Raw genomic sequence first — 24,487 nt, 5'->3', positions numbered from 1 at the left:
TGTGCACATGCTCTGTGGAATTGTTATTCGTCTCAGTGGATGATGTCGGTCTAACTGCTTGTAAAGTTATTACCTCTCTCCAGTAATGGTTGTTACCCCGCTGGTCTTAAATCACACACACACTGATCTCCAACTCCTTAAACACTATATGGTACAACCCACTGGGTTACGCCACTCACCGCTGGAGCTGAACGGAGCTGTGTGTGTTATTAAACTACTGCACACGATAGACGCCACAGGCAGCAGGTGGACCTTTTAGATGGGTAGGTGTATGTTTGTGTGTCCGTGCGTGCGTGCGTGTGTGTGTGTGTGTGCATAAAAATGCAATCTCTAGTGTATTCCTTTAGGATAGTGAGTTTATAAAAAGCTTCTAAGTATCAACTGAAGGACACAGTGTGATGGAACGTCTTCTGTTCCTTTTCCGTCACTGACAGCAAACAGGTGTTGTCTTGTAATCCTTTTTTGTAGAATAAGTAGGCTGTACGTGTCAGGAATGGTGTGCTCGCCATCTGCTAGTGTGTGTGTACTTTAAACGCTGTGAATGCAATAGGATCTTGCACAACTGTCTCACTTTTAACAGCGGGCATCTGTTTGACACCACGCTCTGGTATCCTCTATTAAAACCCTTGATGGCTGCGAGGTCACACAAAGCCTCAGAGTTCAAGTTCGGTTCTCAGCGGGTTCAGATTTGCATGTCTGCTTTACAAGGTGTAGATATTTACGGCTGAGTTGACATCAGTCTGCTTATAGCGTTAGATACGTGATTTTTAAAGAGAAAGAAAAAGCATGAAATTACCAGTCAATGGCGGTTCCTCAGGCATTGGCAGGCCATTTTCAAACTTGTTAGCCGTTATAGTTTAAGCATTTGACTTTAGCTGACTTTAAGTCAAGGATCAAATATGCGATCTGATTATGTCATACTTATGTTGAATGTGTGTCATTTGAGCATCAGGTGTTGAGAAGACAAAAAAAACAACTTCAGACAGTCTAACATGCTGTAGCTGTGTAAATGAAATATGGCGTCTGCATTGACTGACAAAAACAGTTATGTCTCTTTCCTTGAGTGACTCGATACATATACAGATATTGTGTTAACGCCCTTGTGGGCTCTGCATGCATTTGTGACATTCCCAGTTGCTGTCATAGGATTCTCCGGTTTCAAAGTGTGCACATGATCTGAGTCCTCTGGGATATATAAAGATTTGTTCTCAGAGAGATCAACACTGTTCTCACCATGAAAGACATCCATCCCTCTGTCAAAGCCAACCAGACACATACACACACGTGCAGGAACATCAGCAGTTAATGATGTATGTAGGTCCATCTGCTGGGCCTTTTCAAAGCCTGAGTGAGATGCCTAGACAGGATTTTTGGGACATTTATATCGATTAGACTGTGTTTGATTTGACTCCAATGATGTATTGAGACGTGATATCCCAGGATGCCACATAGAAACGTGTTCAAGACAGACGGAAATACCAACAGCAGGAGCTTGTCAACTTGAAACAGACACTGTGAAAAGGGATGTGTGATGCAGTGAATGAGGTGTGTGTGAAGGAGTCGCAGTGTGTTTGCGAGGTGGTGGGATGGGTAGAATCGGGTGTGTTTTCTCGAGGCTCTGGGGAGCTGTACGTCCGTCACGAGGGCTTAGAAAAACATTCTCTGTGTTAATCGTGGTAATTATGGCAGATTGACCATGTTGACAGTGCCAGCAGTTACCACCTTAGACAGCTGCAGGAGAGAAGCTTCAGACAAACCCACAACCGATCAGATTCACATGCACTCGGCATGAGGTGTCGAGCGCTGCATGGAATTGTGATTTTAAACGTGCACAGTAAACACACAGACATCTGCTGTTTTGTCTGCCGTGAATGCCGCGTTAGGTTTTTAATTTTGGCGTGTCTGTTTGTATAAAATGGCGCTGGTGGATTTCCTATTTACGTGTTATCACTATAAGGCTCCTCTTTTTACAAACCACACAAAACCAGGTATTTATAGCTGTTAGAATCGCAGCCCGATACTGAATGTGTAATGAAGACCTGCGGGGTCAGCAGCCTGTCTTGAGTGTATGTTATTTCAACCCAAAGGTTAAGAGGCAGACTGGCCTCTGTGTCATTATCATGATTGATTATGACTGTGAATCTGACTCGATTAGGGGCCGGGGGGCGTAAATCTCGTCCAGCTAAAGTGTAAATAAATATCGACTTGAAAATATTTGGCAGATGCTGTAGTTGCAGATATTGATGGAACACTTGGAACCGCGGTCAACACTGTGAGATGGTTTCATTAAATGTGAGAGTCGGTGTTGCGTTTATGAAATGAAATGGAGCAATTTATTTTGGGCAGTAATGATTTTTTACACCATCATCATATAAATATGTAGAAATCAATGCAGTGCCACATACTACATATTCATTTGATAAGGGTAAATATTATTGTTACAGAAATTTAATTATAGAGAGTTTCAGCGGCAACAACATAAACTTAGTTTATTTTAGTTTAGTTTAGTTTAGTTATAGTATATTTAAATGAATATACATTATATACTGTATAAAATGCATTGTTACATTAAAACCAAACACAGATCGAAGGTAACCTTGAATGTAGTAGCTCTATGTATTCTATTATATTTAGATTTGCACGTAAAATTGATTTATTTGATATTTGTTTATTTGTTAAATATCGAAATATAATAGATCTGTATACATTGTCTGTGCACATTAACCAAAAAGTATAAATTATTCCTGGTCCTTAAGGTAGTCAAAGTTGTTGGGCCTTGAGGATTTTGTGGATGATGTGTGTTTGAAAGACTGAAGTGCTCACTAGAGATGTTGAGATTGTGGACTCTTGTAGAGGAGTGTATTTGCGCACATGGTAGCATTTCCATTATTTATTTGTTTACCTATAAATATTTCAGTACATTTTCCTATATTCTTTATTTGCAATCATTTTATCAGGTCTGCCTGTAAAAGCTGTGTACTTGAATTTAAAATGGGATTGTACATGAGTGGATTTTATGTGTGTGAGTGCTTGCGTGTAATGGACATGTAAATCCGCTCCGATCATGCCGTAGTTTAAACATCAAGTGCCTTCTGATTGGCTGTAATTGTGTCACTTTGTTCAGCTGTTTTGTGTTCACTTGGGCAAATGTAACTTGTTTAGGACAAAAAAAATCAGCTTCATTAAGACCATAGACTGTAAAAAAGATTGACGGCATGATGCTGATTCCTTCCATTGTAATCAACTGGGCATAAATCGTTCGACAATGGGTGCTGAGATGTTGCGAAAAAATGTTAGTTTGGAGCCTGGGCACCAGCAGAAGGAATCGTCAGTGGAGCCAGAGTCTGCGCTGTAGTGAGCATGAAGTGGAGAGCAGTATCAAGGTCCCGCCCATATTCCCTGATGACTCGATCGTAAACGAAGAAATCATGTTACCACACCCCTTTTTATAACGTCTTAAACAAAAACCAAAACTATTCGAAAAGTTTTCCTCTGGACATCAACGTGATAAAACCTGGCTCCTGTCCCATTCGTTTACATGGAGAGGGCAGGGTTTAGGACCTGTAATGCAGCTAGCCACTAGGGGACAATCAAAGAAGCCCGCACCTTCACTTTTCAGGATGTGTTAGGCCCACCAGGGACTGTTAAAGCTTTGGAATATCAGCCTTTTTTCTCTGAGACACCAGTTTGTGTTTGAGTGTGTGTGTGTGCGTGTGCGTGTGGAGGGGCAAAGTCTTACTTTTGGTTGCATCACGCATCGCTAATGCTCTTGAATTAGTGTTTCACCGTTGATTAAATCAAGCTCTGTTCTTGTAAGTGGACCCATTAACAAGTTTATTTTATTGCCTGATTTGTTTTGCTTCCAAACACCTGTTCCAAACGGCTCGCACAGGTGGTGCAACTGTAGTCTAAATATGTCACCTATTCAGTTCAACCACCTCCAGTTAAGGATTTTAAACATGCATTTTTGCAACAAAAGGTGTTTAATTCTTTTCTTTATGTATCGTTGATTAGAAATGAGACTTCAAGGACAATACAAATAGCCCACTACAGTTGCTAATCTATGTTGTCGCATGAGAATCATGGGGTTAAAGATCTGTCACCAATGCTTGTTTATAATGCTGTTGCATTGTTTTTATTTACATTTATGCATTTGTCAGATGCTTTTATCCAAAGCGACTTACATTGCATTGTTATATACATTTGTTTCTATGTACAATCCCCTGGATCGAACCCATGACATTGGCGTTGCTAGCACCATGCTCTAACCATTGAGACACAGGAAAGCTGTGTCGTAGCTTTAGCAACTGTGGCCAGAAACCTCCCACAAGGCACTTGAATCGTTTTTCTGTGGACCTCTCATCGTCTTTTCCGCTCCAACCGATCACAAATAGCCACGTCAAATACTCTACCAGCATGTAACGTCTCGGCTCAGTCAACCTGACAGTAAATCGGCCGTCAGGTGGGGAAGACGTGCAGGGCTGTCAGTTAAAATGAATAGAAGAGTTTAACACAGGCCTGAGGGCTTAGAAGGGAAGGCCTAATAACCCCAGCCCTCATCTCACGCTGACAGGAGAATGAGGGGCTAGACATGTTTCAGTAGGAAGGGGTTATGGAGGTGTCAGCCCAGCAAACTCAGAATGTTCCCCTTAATTTATTTTTTGGTTCCATTTTGGTTATTTTTTGGGAACCGTTCTAAGAATGTTCTTTTCTGGTTTTATTTTTGCAACCAGAAAATAACGTTCCCAGAACGTTGCAGGCTATTATTTTTTTATAAGCCAGAAAAATAACGTTCACTAATGGTTCTTTTTTTGCAAGCAGAAAATAACGTTCCCTGATGCTTCTTTTTTGGTTCTTTTTAAAGGTACAAATAGTCAAAACTGGTAAACGTCAGTGACAAGTGCAATACAGAAATTATAAGATCACATTTACACATATTATTCTGACCAAATTAAATGAATAAATGTGCCCTTTATTGGCTGAAAATAATAAAAACAATTATATAAATCCATGTGTATTTAGCACCTTTTGTACTATTATCGCTTATTGCTCCCTGCACTCTTTGTAAGTCGCTTTGGATAAAAGCGTCTGCTAAATGTACATGTAATTTCTTTAGTGTGGTTGTGGCTGGGAACCAAAAACTAACGTTAGGGGAATTTTAATATGCTGACTGGCATTTATAAGATGGATCAGCAATCGGCACATACCACACAAGAAAACCAGTATAAGAAAATGGTAAAGATTAACTAGTTGGCAACCTAATTTGGTTGCTTCTGTTACTACTACTTCAGCATTTTTGCAAGAAGTATGAAAGGGCTCCATAGGGTTTTATTATTTAATTTGAACAGCTTGTCACAGTTAAAACTCATTCTTGAATAGGTCTTAAGTGTGTCTGTGTAAAGTTACACTCGGATCCAATTTAAAATCTCCCCTGACAACAGTGAGAGCACAAATGCTGCGATGAGCATACAGACGTTTCTTAAGTCAGCACATCGGCACTATGAAAGTCACATCCATCTCTCTTTATTGCAATCATTGTATTCTTCCCTGTACCTCAGATATTATTCAATATAGATACTTTGTAAGGACTGTAAGTGTATTGCATTGTTATAGCTCCTGGATACAACCCACTTCAATTGGTCTCCTTTGAATCGATCAGTATTTTCATCATTTGAAAGATATTTTGTTTGTCACCAAGACATCTGAATTTGAATTGAGGCCATTCGAGAAAAAAAGGTACTCTGTGTATTGATATAGAGTGCTTTCACATTATGTGTTTGTTATAGATCCGGGTTCAGTTGGATGTGTAAAAGCCATTTTGGTCTGTGTGAAAATAGACCAGCATATTTAAACTTCAAAAACATTATCATAGTCTTTTATATACTCCTTCTGTAGTAAATCTATAGTCGTTTTGGATCACGGCAGTAAACCCAGACCGGGTTGCATTTGCATTATTGTTGTATCGTGGCCATATCTATGAGTTTGGGCAAGTTTGGTATTTAGTGGTTAGGTTACGGGATTAGTGTGATTGGTTTGAGTAAGTGATGTGGTTTTATGCCGGGTAGCCATTTTTATGTCTGTGGATAATCTTTTGGCTGAAATATTTTCAGATTTATCAAGTATGCAGTCATATTCAGTTATGATGCCTTGAGGGAGAGTAAAACATGGGGAAGTTTGTTTCTCGGCTGAAGTATCCCTTTAATAAGATTTTTTTTCTGAAGTTTGTATATCTGTCTTTCTCAGTCTCTCTCTGTGGTTTGTCCCAGTTGAGCAGCTGAGGTTCTTAACAGGCTGTATTCCATCCGAGCAACCTCACCTCAGGATAATGAGTTGTGTTTGGCTGTCCACCGAGACCTCACCCAAGCACACTGCTCCAGGAGCCTCGTAGACCCCAATCCCGCTCACACACACAAACACAGTGTGATCAGATGCGATCTTTGCAAAGTACGCCTCCCAGTCTGCGCTACCGTCTTGATAAACATCCTCCTTCCCGGCTGCTGTTCGGAATAAAAATCGTCTCTCTCTTCGCTCTTTTTTCTCTAGGTGAGAACTCTGCTTCTATTTGTTTCCAGGGATCAAGAAGACTTGACAAATTATCTCCCCGGGGAGGAGAAACACACTTCTCCTCCGCTCCCTTTCTGGCCCTGGAGTCTTCATTACGGGAAGAATAAGCCGTGTTTTCACTTGCTGACTCTGTTTTTTTTAGGCATGTTAGTGCATCGAGACAATGGCTCAGGGGCGGAACAGCAGAGATCTCTGCGGTTTGGCCTTTTAGAAGGGCTTTGGATGTTTTCCATCAAGAGTCTCTACAGGAAGAAGAGAGACGGACACCCACGCTTTTGTGTGTTTGTCTAGTAAAGACGGCATAATGCCGTCTGTCCTTACAAGCCAAGTCGGTAGGTGACAGCGCGCTGGAGCTCTGTAATCTGAAGGGAACTCATTTATAAAAGCCCTCATTCTGACACAAACAAGTGTGAAAGGCTTCTCTCCGAGTGCTGTCAGCCTTCTCGGCCTTAAATCCAGTTATTCAGGCTGGATATGGGATGACTTATTGCACCCTCTGGATGGCTTGCTTCTGAGCTAAGAGACTGAAATACCCTTGTTTATTAAAATGTGTGCTTAGAGCGCCTGAGTCGTGGTACCGTGACCTTTCGGGGATCAGATGGGGTTGCCTATTTCTCTTACTTAAATAGAGATATCTTTCGGTCTGCTGAACACAATATCTCCGTCTTTATTCTGTTAGCATGCATTTAGTTTTTTCTTTTGAGTGCATGCGTGCGCATTTATATGTGTGTTTGCGCACACGTATGGCCAGTGTGTCACACAAACCCGTTCCCCAGGGGTGCCTCGTACTCCCATCTTAGCCAGGGTACATGAACTTATGACATCACACACAGCAGCGATAGCAGTAACTCTCAGCTGCACATCAGGACCTTGTGGAGTCTTTTAGTTAAACCCCATGGGGAACTGTATTGGGAGGCCCCCCAGGCTCAAATGAGGGAGAAATCCTTGGTGATTCTGTTCCAGTAGGATCCCCAAATCCTGTGGGATTCAGGCTCAATCAACAGCTCTCGCTGGGGGCCATGCACAGGGTGGGTGTGTAAGGAGGGATAAGAGAGATGTGTGGTTCCCTCTGAGACTAAATGGAGTCAATGAGAGTTATGTATGCAGTGTGATTCTCCCATGAGCCTTTGGCCCCGGAGCATACACACTGAATCTCTTTCTGTAACGTATTTTACATGCACCATAACACACAGATAGCTACTAAAATAAAATAAATCTGTTGGTGTTTTAATGCAAATCAATAACCGAAAAACCAATAAAGTTCTCAGAATGGCGTTGACATGCAAAGTGAAATCAGGGTGTCAGGCCAAAATGTAGGCGTGGCGATCAGGATTTGTTTAAACCGTTTGCGACCCTTTCTTTTATAAAATAACAGAGTTTAAAGCATTTACATGACATTACATGTGAGGCTGGGTTTTTCGCACCTGAAATGTAAATCCGTTTTTATAGTTGTGCAGCGCTTTCCTGTCTTAAATTCTAGTCTTTATTTTATTTTATTTAGTGGTTCATCCTGTTAATCCTGCTCATTAAAGAAATGTACTGGAAATGATTCTTAGGAACATCTGCCCTGCAGTTTCAAGAGTTTTTTTCTTACATTTTTATCACTAAATGATTTGTGTATTTATTTACGTTACGTGTGCAATTAAAAAAACTCTCCGTCTTGTCTCTCCAGTTCCAGATTTTAGCGTTGACACGCTCTCCACCAATGCCAGCCAGGAGCTGCGAGGCCTGGGCATTCCCAAGGTGTCAGGCCTAGAGCGCAGCCAGGAGAAGAGCCAAGAGACCTCCCACGATCTCCCTTCGGCCACCCCCTCACCAGTACCCCCCTCCCGTCCCAAACCTCCCCTCCCCACCCCTCTTCACCTTAAGCCGCCCCCATCCAACGGGCCATTACCCTTGCTCGGTAGCCCAGCCCAAACCCACCATCCTTGCCCAGAGAGCCCGCTTAGACCCCCTACGGCCCCAACAACCCTGCCTCTCGCCCAGAGCCAGGAGGCCTCTCAGCCAGCCCCTACCCAGCCTCAACACCCGCCTGAGCCACCATCTCACCCACGGCCACCCCCTACCCCAGGCATCTATTACAACCCTCAATCACCAGCGCTTCCAGCTCAGCAGATCCCCACTCAATTTCTGCAGCACAGACCGCCCTCGAGGTGCCACCCGCGCCCGGTTTCAACCTACAACGGCAACATAAACCTGAACGGCCTGAGGTAAGCAGCACTATTTCAGAGCCTCAACTCTTAAATACTGTGGCAGAACAGTGTGATTTCTGTAATAGAATGTAAAACGCATCAATCCTCAAGTAAGCGTCGGGCATTAATCCCTGTGTGCATGTGTATTTGTGATGACTGCACTGCAGAGAGAACCCCGGCTGAGAGATTAGACGGTTTGATTTGTTGTCCTTCCCACGTTGATGCTGCTATGGCGTAGCTGCCGGCAGCCTGAAGATAACATTGCCTCCGCACGACTCGACACCCTTGTATCCCACAGAGAAGCAGACCCCCCAACCGCCCTCCTTTCCTCCTCTGCCAACCTTTATATTTATGTAGTTCCTACAGCACAGTATCTCGCCAATGTACTGCTGATGATAATTATTCTTTGTGTGTGTGTTTAGCTTTTAATATGAATATAATTAGCATTTAAATGATTGCTTAGCCTGTAAATGAGCTCTTTGTTAGATTCGTGTGACTCTGATAAATGCTTTTGCGTGAGCGGGGCTAGGAAATCCCTCCAGTAATAACACATTCTTCTGCAACGTACACACATTTTCCAGGTTCCTGAAACGGGATACTAAATTTTACCAAATGTATAGTAGAAACTGCGGTTAATGCAGTTTAGTGAACAAATGTGTTTTGTGATTGCTGTTTGGCCAGGAGGTCGTCCAAGACTGAAAGAAACATATTGTATTTGTTAGATTTTTTTGGTGTCATACCAACTAGACACTTCGGTTCACTCTCTCTCTCTCTCTCTCTCTCTCTCCCCACAGCAGTAGTAGAAGCAGCACTCCAGGAAAGCCCCGCGGGCCCTCTCCAGCCCCTCATCTGCACCATCACCAACCTGCCCCCAACGGGGCGGCAGCCTCTTTCCCCCTGCCAGCGAACCCCACGGCCCCTCACACGTTCCCCCCCTCCCTGCCGTCCTCCACTCTTCCTCATCACACCAATATGTTTGCGTCGCCCGCTGCTCTGCCTCCACCTCCTCCGCTCACCTCAAACGCTCTGCCGGTCCCTGGACACCCAGCTGGCAGTGCCTATTCAGGTACCGTCTTACTTTCAGTTCTGGAAGATATATCTCTTAAGTTAAAAACAAGTGTGAAATGCATGAATGTAATGTAAATGTATGTAAATCATTTAAAATATGTAAAACTTTCTCCCTCCTCTTCCAGAACAAGATCTTCTCCGTCAGGAACTGAACACCCGTTTCCTGGCATCTCAGAGTGCTGACCGTGGAGCATCGCTTGGTCCACCCCCATACCTTCGGACCGAGTTCCACCAGCACCAACACCAGCATCAACATCAGCATCAGCACACACACCAACACACACACCAGCACACCTTCACCCCCTTTCCCCACGCCATCATGCCCACGCCAGCACCGCCCATGGTGCGTACCCCAGCAAGAAATGTGAGGATAAGTGTAACACAACTCCAAAAAAACTGAACATGATAATGGATAACTGTATGAATTTGTGGTTGAATGCTTATGGATATAAATACATAAATGTGTGGATATAATAAGGATGGGTTTAACTGCTGTGAATAGTTGTTTTTAAACCCAGGAACACTTTCAATATGAATTGAATTATGAATTTCTCTGATACAGCCATTAAACAAGCCGTCCTGCGTAAACAAGCCAGTTGTTTGTCGATTCCAGAAAAGATAATACTGTTAGGCCCATCCTTAGTATATAAGGTATTATTTCTGCATGTTGTACAGTATATTGCTTCAGTAAACACTGGAAGCCATAGCAGTGGCTCTCTCTCAATCGTAACCATGTGTTTCTTTGTGGCTTCTCTTTCAAAAACTCTCCCCGCTGTTTTTCTCTGGCATGCTTCTCCACCCTCTGTTCTCTGCCCTGATTTTACACTTGGCAACGCGAGCCGGTGATCGGTTTTTGTTCCAGCCAAACCTCGAGAACTTAATACTAGTTTATTCATTCCTAGTTTAATGACATCATTTGCTTTGATGCAGTTTTGACCGAGGGCTTTCGGTTGGCAGACAGGCTGAGCTGATTAGCGAGTTTCGGACGCAGCTCTACGGTAACCGCATTGCCCGCGCCGGGCCGGCGGAGGCTTGAGAAGTGCTTTTGAACCATGCCAGACTCAAAGGCCCCGGAGAGCCGTGCTGTGTTAACTAATGAGGGTATAAAACCAGCTTGAGAGGAACATTGTTTGCTCACGAGTGGGAAACATTCTCTCTGGATTCAGATTAGACCACTCAACTTGTTAAATTACTCTTTTTTGGGGGGGGGCTATTTTTAGTCAGATGGCCTCCGCTTGACCACAAGTGCTGAGTAGTACACTTTCACAAGAGGGAAGGTCTTTTCGACGGTTATCTAAACACCATGTAAATTGCAAAATGAGAGTGTGGAAAGAGCCAGAAGCATTTTCAGAGCTAGCATTCATTCATCAGGGCAGAGAGCAGTTTGCTGCCAGCCAAACACATTTTTGTGGAGAGCACATTAAAGCTTTTGATATTTGTTTGGAGCCTCATGACTCCTCGAGATGTTTGTCAGGAGTCAATTGTGTTGGCCTGAAGGACTCATGTGTACTAAACTCTGTCTCTCTTTTCCTTCACAGTTTGATAAATACCCCACTAAAGTCGACCCCTTCTACAGACACAGCGTGAGTGTCTTTCTCTTGTGCTCTCATATGTTTAAGTGGCGATTTATGTGGTTACTTTTCAAACATAGACTGGAAACAAATGTTTTAGTCTTGTTTTCTAGTACAAATATCTTTAATACAATATACCATAACTTGACGGGCTGCAAGATATTTTGTCTTGTTTTATAAAAGGAAATATAGTAATCAAGTTCAAGTTTAAAACGAAAGAAGCTTACATTTGAATAAGGTACCTATAAAAATTCTGTCATCATTTACTCACCCTCTTGTCATTTTGAACACGTACGACTTTCTTACTTCTGCAGAACACAAAGGAAGATATTTTAAAGAGTGTTGGTAACTGGACAATGTATTGTAGAAGTGAATGGGTACTACCATTGTTCGGTTACCAACATTCATCCAAATATCGTCTTTTGTGTGCCGTAGAATAAAGCAAGTCATTTTTGCAGATTTCTCTTCTTATCGTGTAATTTCATCCTGATATTATGCATACAGTCAGGCCACACTGGCTATAAGGTATACATTCATTATATCATTTACTCTATGTAGTCATAAAAAGGTTTCTTTCAAACCGTCTTCCTGTGCATCAGGTAAATGCAGCCTTAATTCAAATGATCTCTGCCATTCAACTACCAAGTCGCCCTTTAGCAATGATTCATTGGCGTCACTAACCCGTGCACACGCAAACTCTGTAGTAATTACATGTATTATGCAGCGTATCCTCATAATAACAGTCATTGCTGTTAGAGCAGGTTTACAGTGACCCCTGTTGTAAATTCATCTCGCTGGTAATCTCTGTTGAATGTAACAACAGCCGCCGGTCACTAAAGGTTTAATAATAATATGCTGCAAGAACAGATCCTTTGTAGTCTCATTCCTTTCATTTATTCATTCGTAAACAGAGATTTTGTTACCAAAGCACTGGTCTCTATAGCACTAGGCATACTCTGTTGTGTCTTGTCAACTATTTAACCATCATATTTTGATTTGATTGTGATGTTTTGTTATCACGTTAAATGCCAGCAAATTATTTTTTATGCCTAAAGGCTCTCAAGGTATAACTGTAAACAGCTGACAGGATCAAACGGGACACTCTCGGTGTAACAGTGTTTCTTTCTTTTCTCAGCTGTTCCACTCTTACCCCCCAGCTGTGACCGGCATTCCTCCCGTCATCCCACCGACGGGACCCTTCGGATCTCTGCAGGGAGCGTTTCAGCCCAAGGTATCACAATGTCCAGACTACACCCAGGACTAAACTTCTAAACATAATCCGACACATACGGAATGAATGCTGCTAAATATACACAAATCACAGACAGAGGGTCTCTCTGTGTTTCGTAACACCTAGAATCTGAGAGTGCAAATGGTTTTTTATAAATGTTGTGTCGTGATTGGCTGAAAAGCCTGTGAACGCTTGCCTACGTTCTCTTTCTGAAATATTTTGTTTGTTTGCACTCAACAGACCTCAAACCCTCTAGACGTGGCAGCCAGACCCGGAGCTGTCCCACACACACTTCTCCAGAAAGACCCTCGGGTACGCTCGCCACCCCGAATTGAAGTTCATGGTCATGTTTTTGTAGTGCTTGCTCACATTGGTATGCAGGCAGGGAATACTCAGACTTCTGTCCTAATTATTTCCTGAAATGCTTCGTTGGAAAGGGAAATTGTAACATTTTAATTCGGTCGGTGATGAAGTGATGCTCGGATGCTAATTAAAAGTCCTGAGTGACAGCGTTGTGTCCCTAATCTCTCCCTCTCATTTTCTCTAGCTGACGGATCCGTTCCGGCCGGTTCTCAGGGTAAGAGTGCTTTATCAGTTATTCAGTTTGTTTCCCCACAGGAAATGGAGTAAAAGCTCATTACAGTTTCATTTCACCTTACGCTGAGCACCTGCCTTCCGCTTCACAGTGTCTTTAATTAGCTGTGCGCTGGAACTCGACGCTCTCATCGCTGAGCCTATAGGAGACACTATATGACAACCTTATCACGAAATGCACTTCATAATGACATTCTGCTTAATTCATTTGTAGCCGTGCATAAAAAAGGGAAGAAAGCCAAACGAATATATAAAGTTAATCTATTTTTAATTGTTCAGCAGTAACATGATCACCACAAAATCACTGCAAATGGCAAAAATCTAAGCAAATGTAAAGAATTGAGTTCGTGTGTTTAAAATGCATTTCAAAAGCATGAGTTGTGTCTAAACAAAAAAATATTTCTTTGTGTGTCCTCAGAAACCAGGAAAGTGGTGTGCTATGCATGTCCATATAGCCTGGCAAATTTACCACCATCAACAGAAAGTAAAGGTGAGATTTATGTTGACACTTTTAACTGCGCCTGTCAATCAATATGGAAAGGAACAATAACAGCTGTTGTTGTTCTGTCTGTGTTGAGATTGATCTGCAGAATGAATAGAGCCGAGCAGAACCTTTGTTTATGAGATGGCCGTCACATTTGTTTTTTATTATTCTTCTCCAGCAGCAAATGCACATTGACCCACACAAGCTGGACTTTGGCTTCAAACCTGAGTTCTTAAGTCGGCCCCCTGGTCCCACCTTCTTTGGAGCGATTCATCACCCTCATGATCTCGCCCGACCGGCAACACTTTTTTCAGCAGCAGGTGGGTGAATGACCAACGTCTCAGCAGTGGTGTTTTTTTCTTAAGTACTACATTTAATCAATCGATTTTCTTTCATCATTTTGGGATATTTGACTCGTATAGGATTGATTATTGTTATAGGTCTTATTTCACTTAAAAAATTGTTTTAGTCAACTCACAATTTTAGAAAATTAAGTACTTTATAGATGAGGGGTAGAAATATTTTATTTACTATAGGAATTTTCATCAATTTTAAAACTCCATATAAAACTGATATTTCTATATTTTTATTGTTTTCCAAATGAAGTTTCCCGAAAATAAAGATTACGTCATGATGTATGGCTTGGTGACCTTTAGTCATTTCAAACCTGTAGCTGTTTCTGCAGAACACAAAAGAAGATTTTTTGAAAAATGTTTTTAACTGGACCACATTTACTTGCATTGGTTTTATGTCCATACAATAGAAGTAAATAAGGATCCAGTGCTGTTCTGTTACAAACTTCGTTCAAAATATCTTCTTATTTCAAAAGAATACAAAACAGTGTTTTTCTTTTTCAATTCAGGTTCCACGCATTCACCATTTGGACACCCTCCCCACCATCATGGAAACTTTCTCACCCCAGCACCCCACTTAGGTAAGACTGAGTGCACTTTTTCACTTCTCCACTAGATGTCACTGGGCAGTCAACGTTTTGATGGAAAAGTGTGTATTCTGTTTTGCTTTATTATTGGACACTTAATAACTCTTTCCCTGCCGAACACGGAAGTTTCTGGGTTTTATGAGAAAATGCTTCCCTCCCAAACACGGAATTCTCCAGGTGTCCGTGTTTTGACTGTTATTCAGCAGGTGGTGCTGTTACACATTTTCTTAGAGATCACAGTATCTCTGAATCTAAAAAACGATAAATATTTGATCTGTTTTTTATTTATCATTCTAAATGTGATATGGGTGGAGTCTATAATTAGATTGCTTATAATCTCAGCTGTTTAATCAAAATGTTGCATTTCTGATAAAACCTACCCACATTTAATAGGTGATAAAAAGAACCAATGAAGACATTTTTTGTTCAAAAATCAGATACTCCATTCTTTTTTTTGTATATTGTTTGTCCATATAATTATAAAAGAAAATGTACTGGGAGCCATCAAATGATAGTGAAAAGGTTAAAAAATGCTGGCGGTGGCTGGCACCTTTTTTTTGGAGGGGGAAAGAGTTCAAATCAGTAGATACACATTTCAATATACATTGAATAAATGTTTATTCGTCAATTAAAAATTCACTTTATAATCACATATAATTCAATTATACTATAATTATAGGTAACACTTTATAAGAAGGTGCTATTTGTTAACAATGAGCTAACATGAACTAACAATGAACAATATTGCTGCAGCATTTATTAATATTAATTCATGTTAGTTTTTCTTATACATTATTAAAATCAAACGTTGTCACTGTTAACATTAGTTAATGCACCATGAACTAACAATTACAAGGATTAATAAATGCAGAAAAACTAAATTGTTCATTGTTCGCTAGTGTTAGTTCGCTGATGTTAACATATAGCACCTTATTGTAAAGTGTTACTCAATTATAATCAGAGCAGGCAGTTATTTATTGGTGATTTACATAGTTCATTCACTGATTCTTGGTTCCTGTTGGTGTTTTGATCGACAGAGCCCTTCAGCAGACCGTCTTCATTCGGAGGTCTGGGATCATTAAACTCTGCAGCCTTCGGTGGGCTGGGAAACCCAGCACTCAGTGAGTGTCAACTATTTAAACCAGCAACTTAAAATGTGTCTAAGATCAGTCAGTCAAAAATACACGCTGTTGCTTATTAAACGTTTCTCATTCAGCAATACAGAACATCTGATAATTGCATAATTTAGCTACACTAACATTCTAATGACGGGTTAAATAAAAATTACAGCAAGGACACCTCGGGTGAAATATACAAAGTAGGAATCTGTCCGTGCACTACCATTTCATGTGAAAATATTTGTTCTCTTTCAGCACCAAACTCATTGTTTGGCCACAAAGACGCACCCGGCGCACAGCAGCACTTCAGCGGACCCCACGAGCCATGGAACAGACTCCACCGCACCCCGCCCTCCTTCCCCACCCCACCTCCTTGGCTCAAACCTGGAGACCCTGAACGCAGCACTTCGGTCAGCTCCCATGAAAGAGAGAGAGACAGAGAAAGAGAGAGAGAGAGAGAGAGGGAGAGAGAACGGGACTTGGACAAAAGGGATTCCTCAGTCAGCAAGGACGATAAAGAGCGGTGCGTAGATCTCTGAATGATATTAAAAAGCGACTAATGTGTTGAATTTGGTTAATGATGTCGTTTTGCCCTTAAACATTACAATAAATTCAAGAACGTATAAGTAATTTTGATAATTGTATCGCTGTCTTTAGGGAACCCACGGAGAAGAGACACCAGAATCACCCTTCACCCATTCCTGTTAATCCCCTCAATCTGTTGGGACATTCCCGATCGGCTGAACCCAACAGGAACCACATCCAGTCCAGCGAGCCCCGGGACAAGGACAAGCCCAAAGAGCGTGAGCGAGAACGCGAGCACCCAGACTGGAAAGACTCAGACGAGCACAAAACAAAGGAGAATCACCACACTGACAAGGACACGTCTGTCATCCACGATGGACGGGTATCAGAGGACAAGCTGGCCAATCGGGTGACAGCATCACCCTACATGCGACCCGCTGGCTTAGACAGGGTGAACAGCGGCTTGAATCGCGAAATTTTGGAGAAGAAGGGTGAGATAACATATGAGAAGAAAAACAGTGAGGTTAAAGTGAAAGAGGAGAGGAAGGAGGAGCAGGACGGTCCTACGGCAAGATCCCCGGAACAAAGATCTACACCTCAGGCACCTCCTGCCACCGCACTCCACCCACCCTGTTCCATGCCGATGCCCATGGGCATGGCCAACATGCATCCCATGAACAGCATCAGTAGCCTGGAGAGAACTCGTATGGTGGCCCCGTTCATGGGAATCAGTCCCATCCCAGGCGCAGAGCGATTCCCCTACCCCGCCTTTCATTGGGATCCCATGAGGGATCCTTACCGTGGACTCGACCTCCACCGGAGAGATCCTTTAGCTCGGGATCTGTTGCTGAGAAACGACTCTCTGCACCGGTTGGCCGGGCCCCGGATTTACGAAGCGGAACGTTCGTACCGGGACCGCGAGCCGCATGACTTTAACCGTGACCATCCTCATGGACTAACTTTAGAACAGAGACGAGAACAAGAGAGGGCGCACTTTGAGGAGAGGGAGCGCCTGCACTTGCTTAGAGAGGATTTCGAACAAGGCCGTCTACACGCAATGCATCACCCAGCACTGGACGGGCACCTCCCTCACCCGGGTCTCATGGGCCCCGTACTACCCAACATGCACTACCCTCGTGTCAGCCCCTCCTCAGCTATGGCCGCTGCTCAGAATGGAATCCTAAACAAAACCCCTCCCACCGCTTCACTTAGCGCCCCGCCCCCTCTTATCCCGTCACTCGGGGGGCGATCCGCTTCTCCCAGACGGACTACTCCGCTTGGCACTGACATAAGAGACAGACCCCCTTCGCACACACATAAAGATATCGAGGCACGATGAGGATGGACAAAACACACTTGCCCTTTATTTGTGTATGATGGACAATGGAACTCAAAGCACTTGATACTGGACTGAGGCTGTATCATATCTGTGTATAAATTGTGTTTTTTGTGTTGTTTTTTGTTTTGTACAAACCATAAAAGACTGAGCAGAGATTTTTTTCATTATCTTTTATTCGGTTTGCCCCTGCTTTGGTGTGTATTCTTAAACATGTACAGTACACCGATCTTGAGCAAGTGGACAAGATCTCCAACTTGAGTGATTTTGGAATGTACAGGTACCTCGTCACAAAAAGGCAACACTTGTAGATATGTGCATAGTTTGTGTGTTTCTCTCCTTAAGGAAAAAAATCAAGGTACAAATATGCAAATGGGTGTTATGAAAGCTTTACTTTGACTAGCTGTACATAATGAGCAGTGATGAACCGGAGAGCGCACATTTTCACAGACTGGTTTGAGTTTAATGCTGCATATTAATGGTTTTGAAGGATCATATTGTCCAAGAGACCGCATCCCTTCTTTCAACTATGCAACTCATGCGTGAGCTCTCTATATTTCACTCTTTCTCTGTCCTGGAGGACAACCATTCTCCGCTAACCCCTCCCACTTTCCTGATTCACTCTCTGTGTATACTTTTGAAGCAACAGTACACGCTTAAACATGACCGAGATGGATTTTAGTCAAGGCTTTCGATTGTGATTGTTACTCCAAAATAGAGTTAAACTGACAGATTCCCGAAATCTTGATACATTTGTTCTTCAAGCTATAAAAATCTGTGTCGACAATCTTTACAAATACACCAATGTTTCCACACATACAGTAAAGTATAACATACTGTTTGCTTAAAAATTCAATCTTACATCTAAGGACTCCATGACCCCATGATGTCACGATACAGGAGTGTGATGTTTCGAGTGAGGAAAGCTGGACAATTCCCTATTGATCTAATTGTGTATTAAAGTGTTATGTATCTATGAATTGAACAAGCAAGTTGTAAGCTATGGACAGTTTGTTTTTAACGAGCAGAGATCTATTTTAGTAGTCCATGGGAGGGTTAGTTGTGCGCTTTTAAACTCTGTGAAATTCAGATGTTGTGCAGTGTTTTTTTCTTTTGATTTTCATTAAAATGTCCACTGAAGCAGTAGTGGGTAGTCAATACGTATTGCAAAGAGATTGTAAGGAACTTTTTTGCTGTTTATCATGTACGTAAAAAAATGAAGTCCTTTCTAGATCATGTAAAAAAAAGGGTGAGGCGACTCAGCATGCTCCTCAGTTAAACTTGTGTTATGTAAATTGTGCCATGTTATTAAAAAATGTGAACTAACATTGTCAAAGTTTCTCATTCTTGTCATTTAATGAAGGGATAATGTTCCCAACTTGAGCCGATGTACATAAAGTAATAAAATCCTGTACGCAAGGGTAAATCATACATTTTGTTTAGCTGTAGTATTTTTAAGAATTCTGTACAGAACAGCCAAGTGGACAAAAGCTTAAAGAAGCACTGATTTAGAAATGACAAAAAAAGACTAGTTATCTACTTATTTATTCTAACTTGGCAAGTATTCATGCAACTGGTCGTAAATGTAACAGATTTAGTAATAATATAATGTAATCATTTCCCACTTGGAAACGTCATCAAATTGAATGGCTTGATGCCATATACTAAAATGTAAATTAACAGGTCGAAAACCTTTAACTCTTAGTATTTTAAAGTAATCTTTATTTACTTTTCCTTTTTCTCCCGAGCTCTGACTACTAAGAAAGTTGGAGTTGGAAAAAGTTTCAAGTAAAGAAATAATTTTATTTGAATCATTGAACAAAACACCTACCATGTATGTTATATGATAAAATGTAGCCTATTGAAATAGCTTTTTATGTCGTCATTTGAACTTTTCTTGTGCCTCACGTCACAACATAATCATAGAAGTCAAATAAGTAAGACACTGGCAGTCATAGCAATTCTACAGATTTATGCAAGACTTGCTTTCTTCAATGTGAACAGAGGCAAAGTACATTTGATGTACTTAAAACTAGTTCTTAAGCACAAAGTGAGAGGACAAAGAGATGGAGGAGGAGAACGGTTCACTGGAAAGCACGTCAAATCCCTTAAGCAAAGTTGCATTGCATAATAATGCACTATTGGTAAAGTTCTTGAGGACTATGATGAGTCCAGTATTGTGCCAGGCACAGACACAGAAATGACTGTCCAGCAGTGTTTGAGTTCTGACAGGTCTAAAGTGCAGCCAGAGATGGAAAAAATCTATTTCCCACAGAAAGCCACTAGATGGCACTATGTTAAAAGAGATTATGGATATTATGTGTCCATAAAACTACCAACGATTTTTATGCAAGTATTTAACCTTTAATGCCATAATGCTACAAAAGTGGTAAAAGAAAATCAGCTAGCCTATATAAAATGAAGAGACGTGCCAAATAGAAGAAAACAAAGCTGAATAAAAGTATGAGGACAATATTCAAAATAGCCACATGTTATATATGCTTGTGTTGGTCGAGAACAATACAGACATGTTTTAATTCTCTCTTCTCGTCGGCGCAGAAAGTTTTCAGCAGATAGAAGTAGAAATAGAAAGATAGACACGCCAGGTAGTCGCTTTGAGCACTGTCTCCCACTAGATGGCAGCAAAGCGCCTTCACTAAATCAACTTTTGACTGAGACAAAGAGCAGGTGAAAAGAGGAACAGGTGCAGTTAGGGCGTGGTACACATAATGACGTCAAATAATAATCAGCTGTCATTTGAGAAGGTTGAGCCGGTCTGTCTGGTTTATGAAGGCACGCATGCCACAGGCATGCAAAGAAAAAATGCTGCCAAACAGGAAACATGCCTTATAAAACCAAAGATGAAAACATGTCATTTATGAAAAAAAACTGTGTTCAAACGAAATGACTGTAATAGGTTTGCTAGCAGGAACAGAGAGAGAAACTGGATCTATCATGACATCAAATTCTTTGAAACACGCGAAGCGATCAGATTACAAAGCATTGTGTGGTTGGCTGTGATCGTGTGACATCTGTTTCTCAATATATATTAAATACAGAAAGAATATTAACTTGATTTCAGGCAATAAATCACATTAATGAGGTATCAATCAACTGCTAAATCAAATCTTCCTGCTGTGCAGAAATTAGAATTATTTGATATGCAGCAAACAAACCTCTAAATGCATGTACTGTACACAACAGAAGAGAGAAAAAGACACAAATGCTGATCAGTTTAAGCCTGACAGCAATGATAATAACATCCATTGAGTAAATACGTTCATGCACACAGCAGCCTTGTTTATTTTGGGTTGCACATGTTTCTAATTGTTCAATATTCCAGTTAGATCTTCAATACTATACCAAACAACTATATTCTGTAAGTCTATCTCTATTAGAAAGTCAATCGGTTATCTGCAATGAAATATTTAGGCATGTGCCTTCCAAAGGAATTCACGTTTGCTTTAAGCTCAAGTCCTCTGCGGTGTCCTTGATTCTTGTGAACAGACTGAAATAAACCAGAGATTCTCATGTGGTACACAAAACACTGATAAGACAAAGCAGCTAGTACGACTCCAAATGAGATTCAATAGTTACAGCCATTCAAAAGCTCTGTGCATTTTTAAACACATTTTATTTCTCATGAAAGCGTGACCTCCCCTGCAGTTAAATTACATTAATATTTATAAGCGTTGAACTTGAACTCTGCTCTCATTTAAACATGACATAATAGCAAAATAAGACATTTTTTGACATTTGAATTTTGTTGTTGTCATTTTGCGTCCCAACCTGGAATCTCATTGGTACACAATTACAATCTTATTTAAACATATGATCTCATTACGTTTATGTCCCATGATATATACTTCACGTCTGGACAGAAGAATAACTGACCTCTGCCTCAGCCATAAGTCACCCTAAAACACTTATACATACATATAACATACACATAAAGCCCAGTAAAGGTATACTGGAAAAAAGGGATACTATACCATTCGAAATAGCAACCGTGTCTTTCTACCAATTATCAGCAGAGGTCTCGTAAAGGGTCAGCCATCTGACCCCTAGCTTGTCGCTCATCGTCATTATCCCTACATCCAAACGCTCTGCAGAGCCCCAAGCCTGATAAAAAACGGTTATCTCCCATCACACAGGCACCGAGCCCTGGAGACCCACTTATAGGGGCCATGATGTGTCAGCCCAGGGAAAAAGACTCAATCTCCGTTCAGCAGGGAGAGACAGAGGATGACTCCGTAATTGCCTAACCGCATTTCACCTCCGGTGAGTAATATCTCCAGAGAGAAAATAAAGAAGGACAGAGACATAAAGAGAGACTGAGAGAAAAAAAGCAATAGAGAAATGACTATACACAACTAATTCAATGGTCCTGACCTCTGCCGTGCGCTGGGAATTCTCACGGCACACATATTTCACATATACAGCACACCCCGGCGCGGCAGTAATGGAGATGACCCCAATATCACCATGGGAGAGGAAAAGCGAAACATTGTATCGACCCTCTACAGAGTCACACTGAAACACATTACCTGCTGTTTGAAACCTCTTCATGACAAGCGTTTGTGTGCTGATTGTCTGTAATGGAAACCAGTGGAGGTGGTACACATGGTCAGATTTATTTGATATGATTCTATGAACTCTTGGAAGTGAAGAAGAAGAGAGTGATTTTCCCAGTGTTCTTTACATATCATCATTCTGTGTAGAAAAGAGTGCATTGGTGAAAACACAGCTGAAGTCTTTTTTGCTAAGTTTCTATAGTTTTGCCTTTAGTTTGCCTAAATTTTTTGGTTTCCTAAATGTTTTTATTTCAATTTTGATTATGTAATGGTTTTATTTGTGTGTGTATTCTTTATGTTGCTGTATAAGAGTAATTTATTTTGATTTTGTTTATTATCATTTTAGTGCCTTAACTAAATTTCAAGTTTTCCAAATTATTTTAGGCCAATATTTGATTTGATTTCAATTAACAGAAATGTTTTCAAAGTTTTCATTTTAGAAAACTAAAACTGTTTCTCGTAATTTACAAGCAGCTTTACAGGCCATGAATTCTTGCCCTGCATTTCCACAGAAAGCACAAGGGTTTTGAAGAAATTCACTTCTACAGAGGATAATGATCGACAGGCTGTTTACACAATAGTTTCGGGCACCATTTTGCACATAACAGGGCCTGTATTCACAACACATCTGAAGGCTACAACCCGGATACTGGGTTGGGCTACATGTAGCTCCTAACTTGCCGATTAAGGTGAAACTCTTAGAAATAATGGCTAATTTTAGGACTCCAACATATTTCACAAAGCGTTTTAACACTAAAACGTACTCCTAAATCTGTGAAATGTTAGAAGTGGTGAAATGGACCCCTACTGTAAGTCAAATGTACTGTAACACTGGCAGTCTGCCTTGACCTAAACACTTTAGAAAGATTTCATGACAACAACCTTAACCATAAATACTACAAATATGAGACTAACTATTTAACTAATATGAGGCTTACTATTTATGAGACAGGCAAAATGCTTACAATTAGCTGAACATTTACGTATATACTTTGGTGGTGGTTTTACGGACAGGGCTTTATGAAGCGATTTTAGTCGGGCTTAAGACTAGTCCCAGACTAACTTAAATGTAAAAGGTTTATTGATAAAAACTATTAACACCGACATGTTTTCAAAAAGACCATTGCAATTGTTTTGTCTCGCGATGGACACCAGAAATGTTTTTTTGTAGGGTGTTTTATAAAACAACTTAAATATCCCAATTTAACTAAGGACTAGTCCTGGCTTAAACTAATCCCTGTCCAGGAGACTGCCCCATAGTTCATTTGTAGAAACAGACAATCCCTACAAATATTTCTAAAATGACGTTTGTATTTTATCTTGACGTGTCAGAACTCTTAGTTGTGAGATACAATGTTTTGAGAATATCAGCCCAGATCCACAAATATCAAAGCAATGCCTGAAATTATCATTATGAAATGAATCCAGGACTATTTAAAAGCTTTTCTGAAAAAGACGTACTGTAAAGTCAATAATCCTCCAAAATTGGTTTGGGTTGACTGCACAACACATAATGCAAATCCTGTGTTTGACAAGTTGAACAGATCTGATTAAAACCATATGGACAGGTTGCCTAGCTGCCTCCACATTCCTTTGTCTGAAGGTGGAGTGCATGCAAACAGAACCCTGGAGGGCTTTTATCTGTGCGTCAGTCAGTAAGGAGTGTTATCTGGCTCCCAAACATGATGTATTCCAGACAGCAGGGATTTTAAGCACACTACTTTAAATAGATATTACGATCGAATAATTTAAAACTGACAAGTTTGAGAACACAAATCTAAACTAGACTTGAAGGTTATCTGTTGGTTATCACACAGGTGCCTCTCATGGCAATACTCTTCAACCCATCCTGAAACTATTGTATTTTTGTGTTCGAATACAAAATGAATTACAAGCTGAATGTTTTTGCTTCTACAGAAAACAAATTAAAAGACGTGATTGAAACAGACCACCGCTGCTTCCAGACACTCCCGTTGTTAGGTATCGGAGTATTACGCTCGCAAGATAAATCCTCCCTTTTCCATGCTTCTACTCTCTGTGTACAACCAGATAACGTTGCCAAGGAAACATGCAGGATCCGACCAATCAGCACCCACCCACAAAGCTGTTCCCCTCGTGATATGCAAACAATTAATACCTTCGGCGAGAGTGTACGTCTACATGTATGTGAGGTGAAACATTATGGTGACGTTTTCATCAACAACAAAAGAACGAGAAGATCCAAGGACCAAAAATGTCCGTCCGTGTGGCATTAATTCTGTGTATACAATAAAATCCGATACATATGTAT

At 41.1% G+C, this 24,487-nt stretch overlaps 1 protein-coding gene across 1 annotated transcript in view; it reads left to right on the top strand.

Annotated features, from left to right (window-relative positions):
* The window catches only part of auts2a (activator of transcription and developmental regulator AUTS2 a), a 263,341-nt gene extending 244,394 nt beyond the window's left edge, over positions 1-18,947 (top strand). The window contains exons 7-19 of the mRNA XM_079448862.1: positions 8,237-8,774; positions 9,551-9,822; positions 9,950-10,167; positions 11,363-11,407; positions 12,531-12,626; positions 12,867-12,938; positions 13,174-13,203; positions 13,639-13,710; positions 13,883-14,024; positions 14,567-14,638; positions 15,682-15,765; positions 16,018-16,285; positions 16,420-18,947. Of these exons, the coding sequence (XP_079304988.1) occupies positions 8,237-8,774; positions 9,551-9,822; positions 9,950-10,167; positions 11,363-11,407; positions 12,531-12,626; positions 12,867-12,938; positions 13,174-13,203; positions 13,639-13,710; positions 13,883-14,024; positions 14,567-14,638; positions 15,682-15,765; positions 16,018-16,285; positions 16,420-17,626 (3,116 nt within the window). The 3' untranslated portion in view covers positions 17,627-18,947. The remainder of the gene's footprint in view (positions 1-8,236; positions 8,775-9,550; positions 9,823-9,949; positions 10,168-11,362; positions 11,408-12,530; positions 12,627-12,866; positions 12,939-13,173; positions 13,204-13,638; positions 13,711-13,882; positions 14,025-14,566; positions 14,639-15,681; positions 15,766-16,017; positions 16,286-16,419) is intronic.
* Positions 18,948-24,487: the final 5,540 nt, after the last annotated feature.

This window comes from Barbatula barbatula (genome assembly GCF_947034865.1).
Source record: "Barbatula barbatula genome assembly, chromosome: 24".
Lineage (NCBI taxonomy): Eukaryota > Metazoa > Chordata > Actinopteri > Cypriniformes > Nemacheilidae > Barbatula > Barbatula barbatula.
The sequence above is the reverse complement of the archived record's forward strand: the minus strand, read 5'-3'. Positions and strand labels throughout refer to the sequence as shown.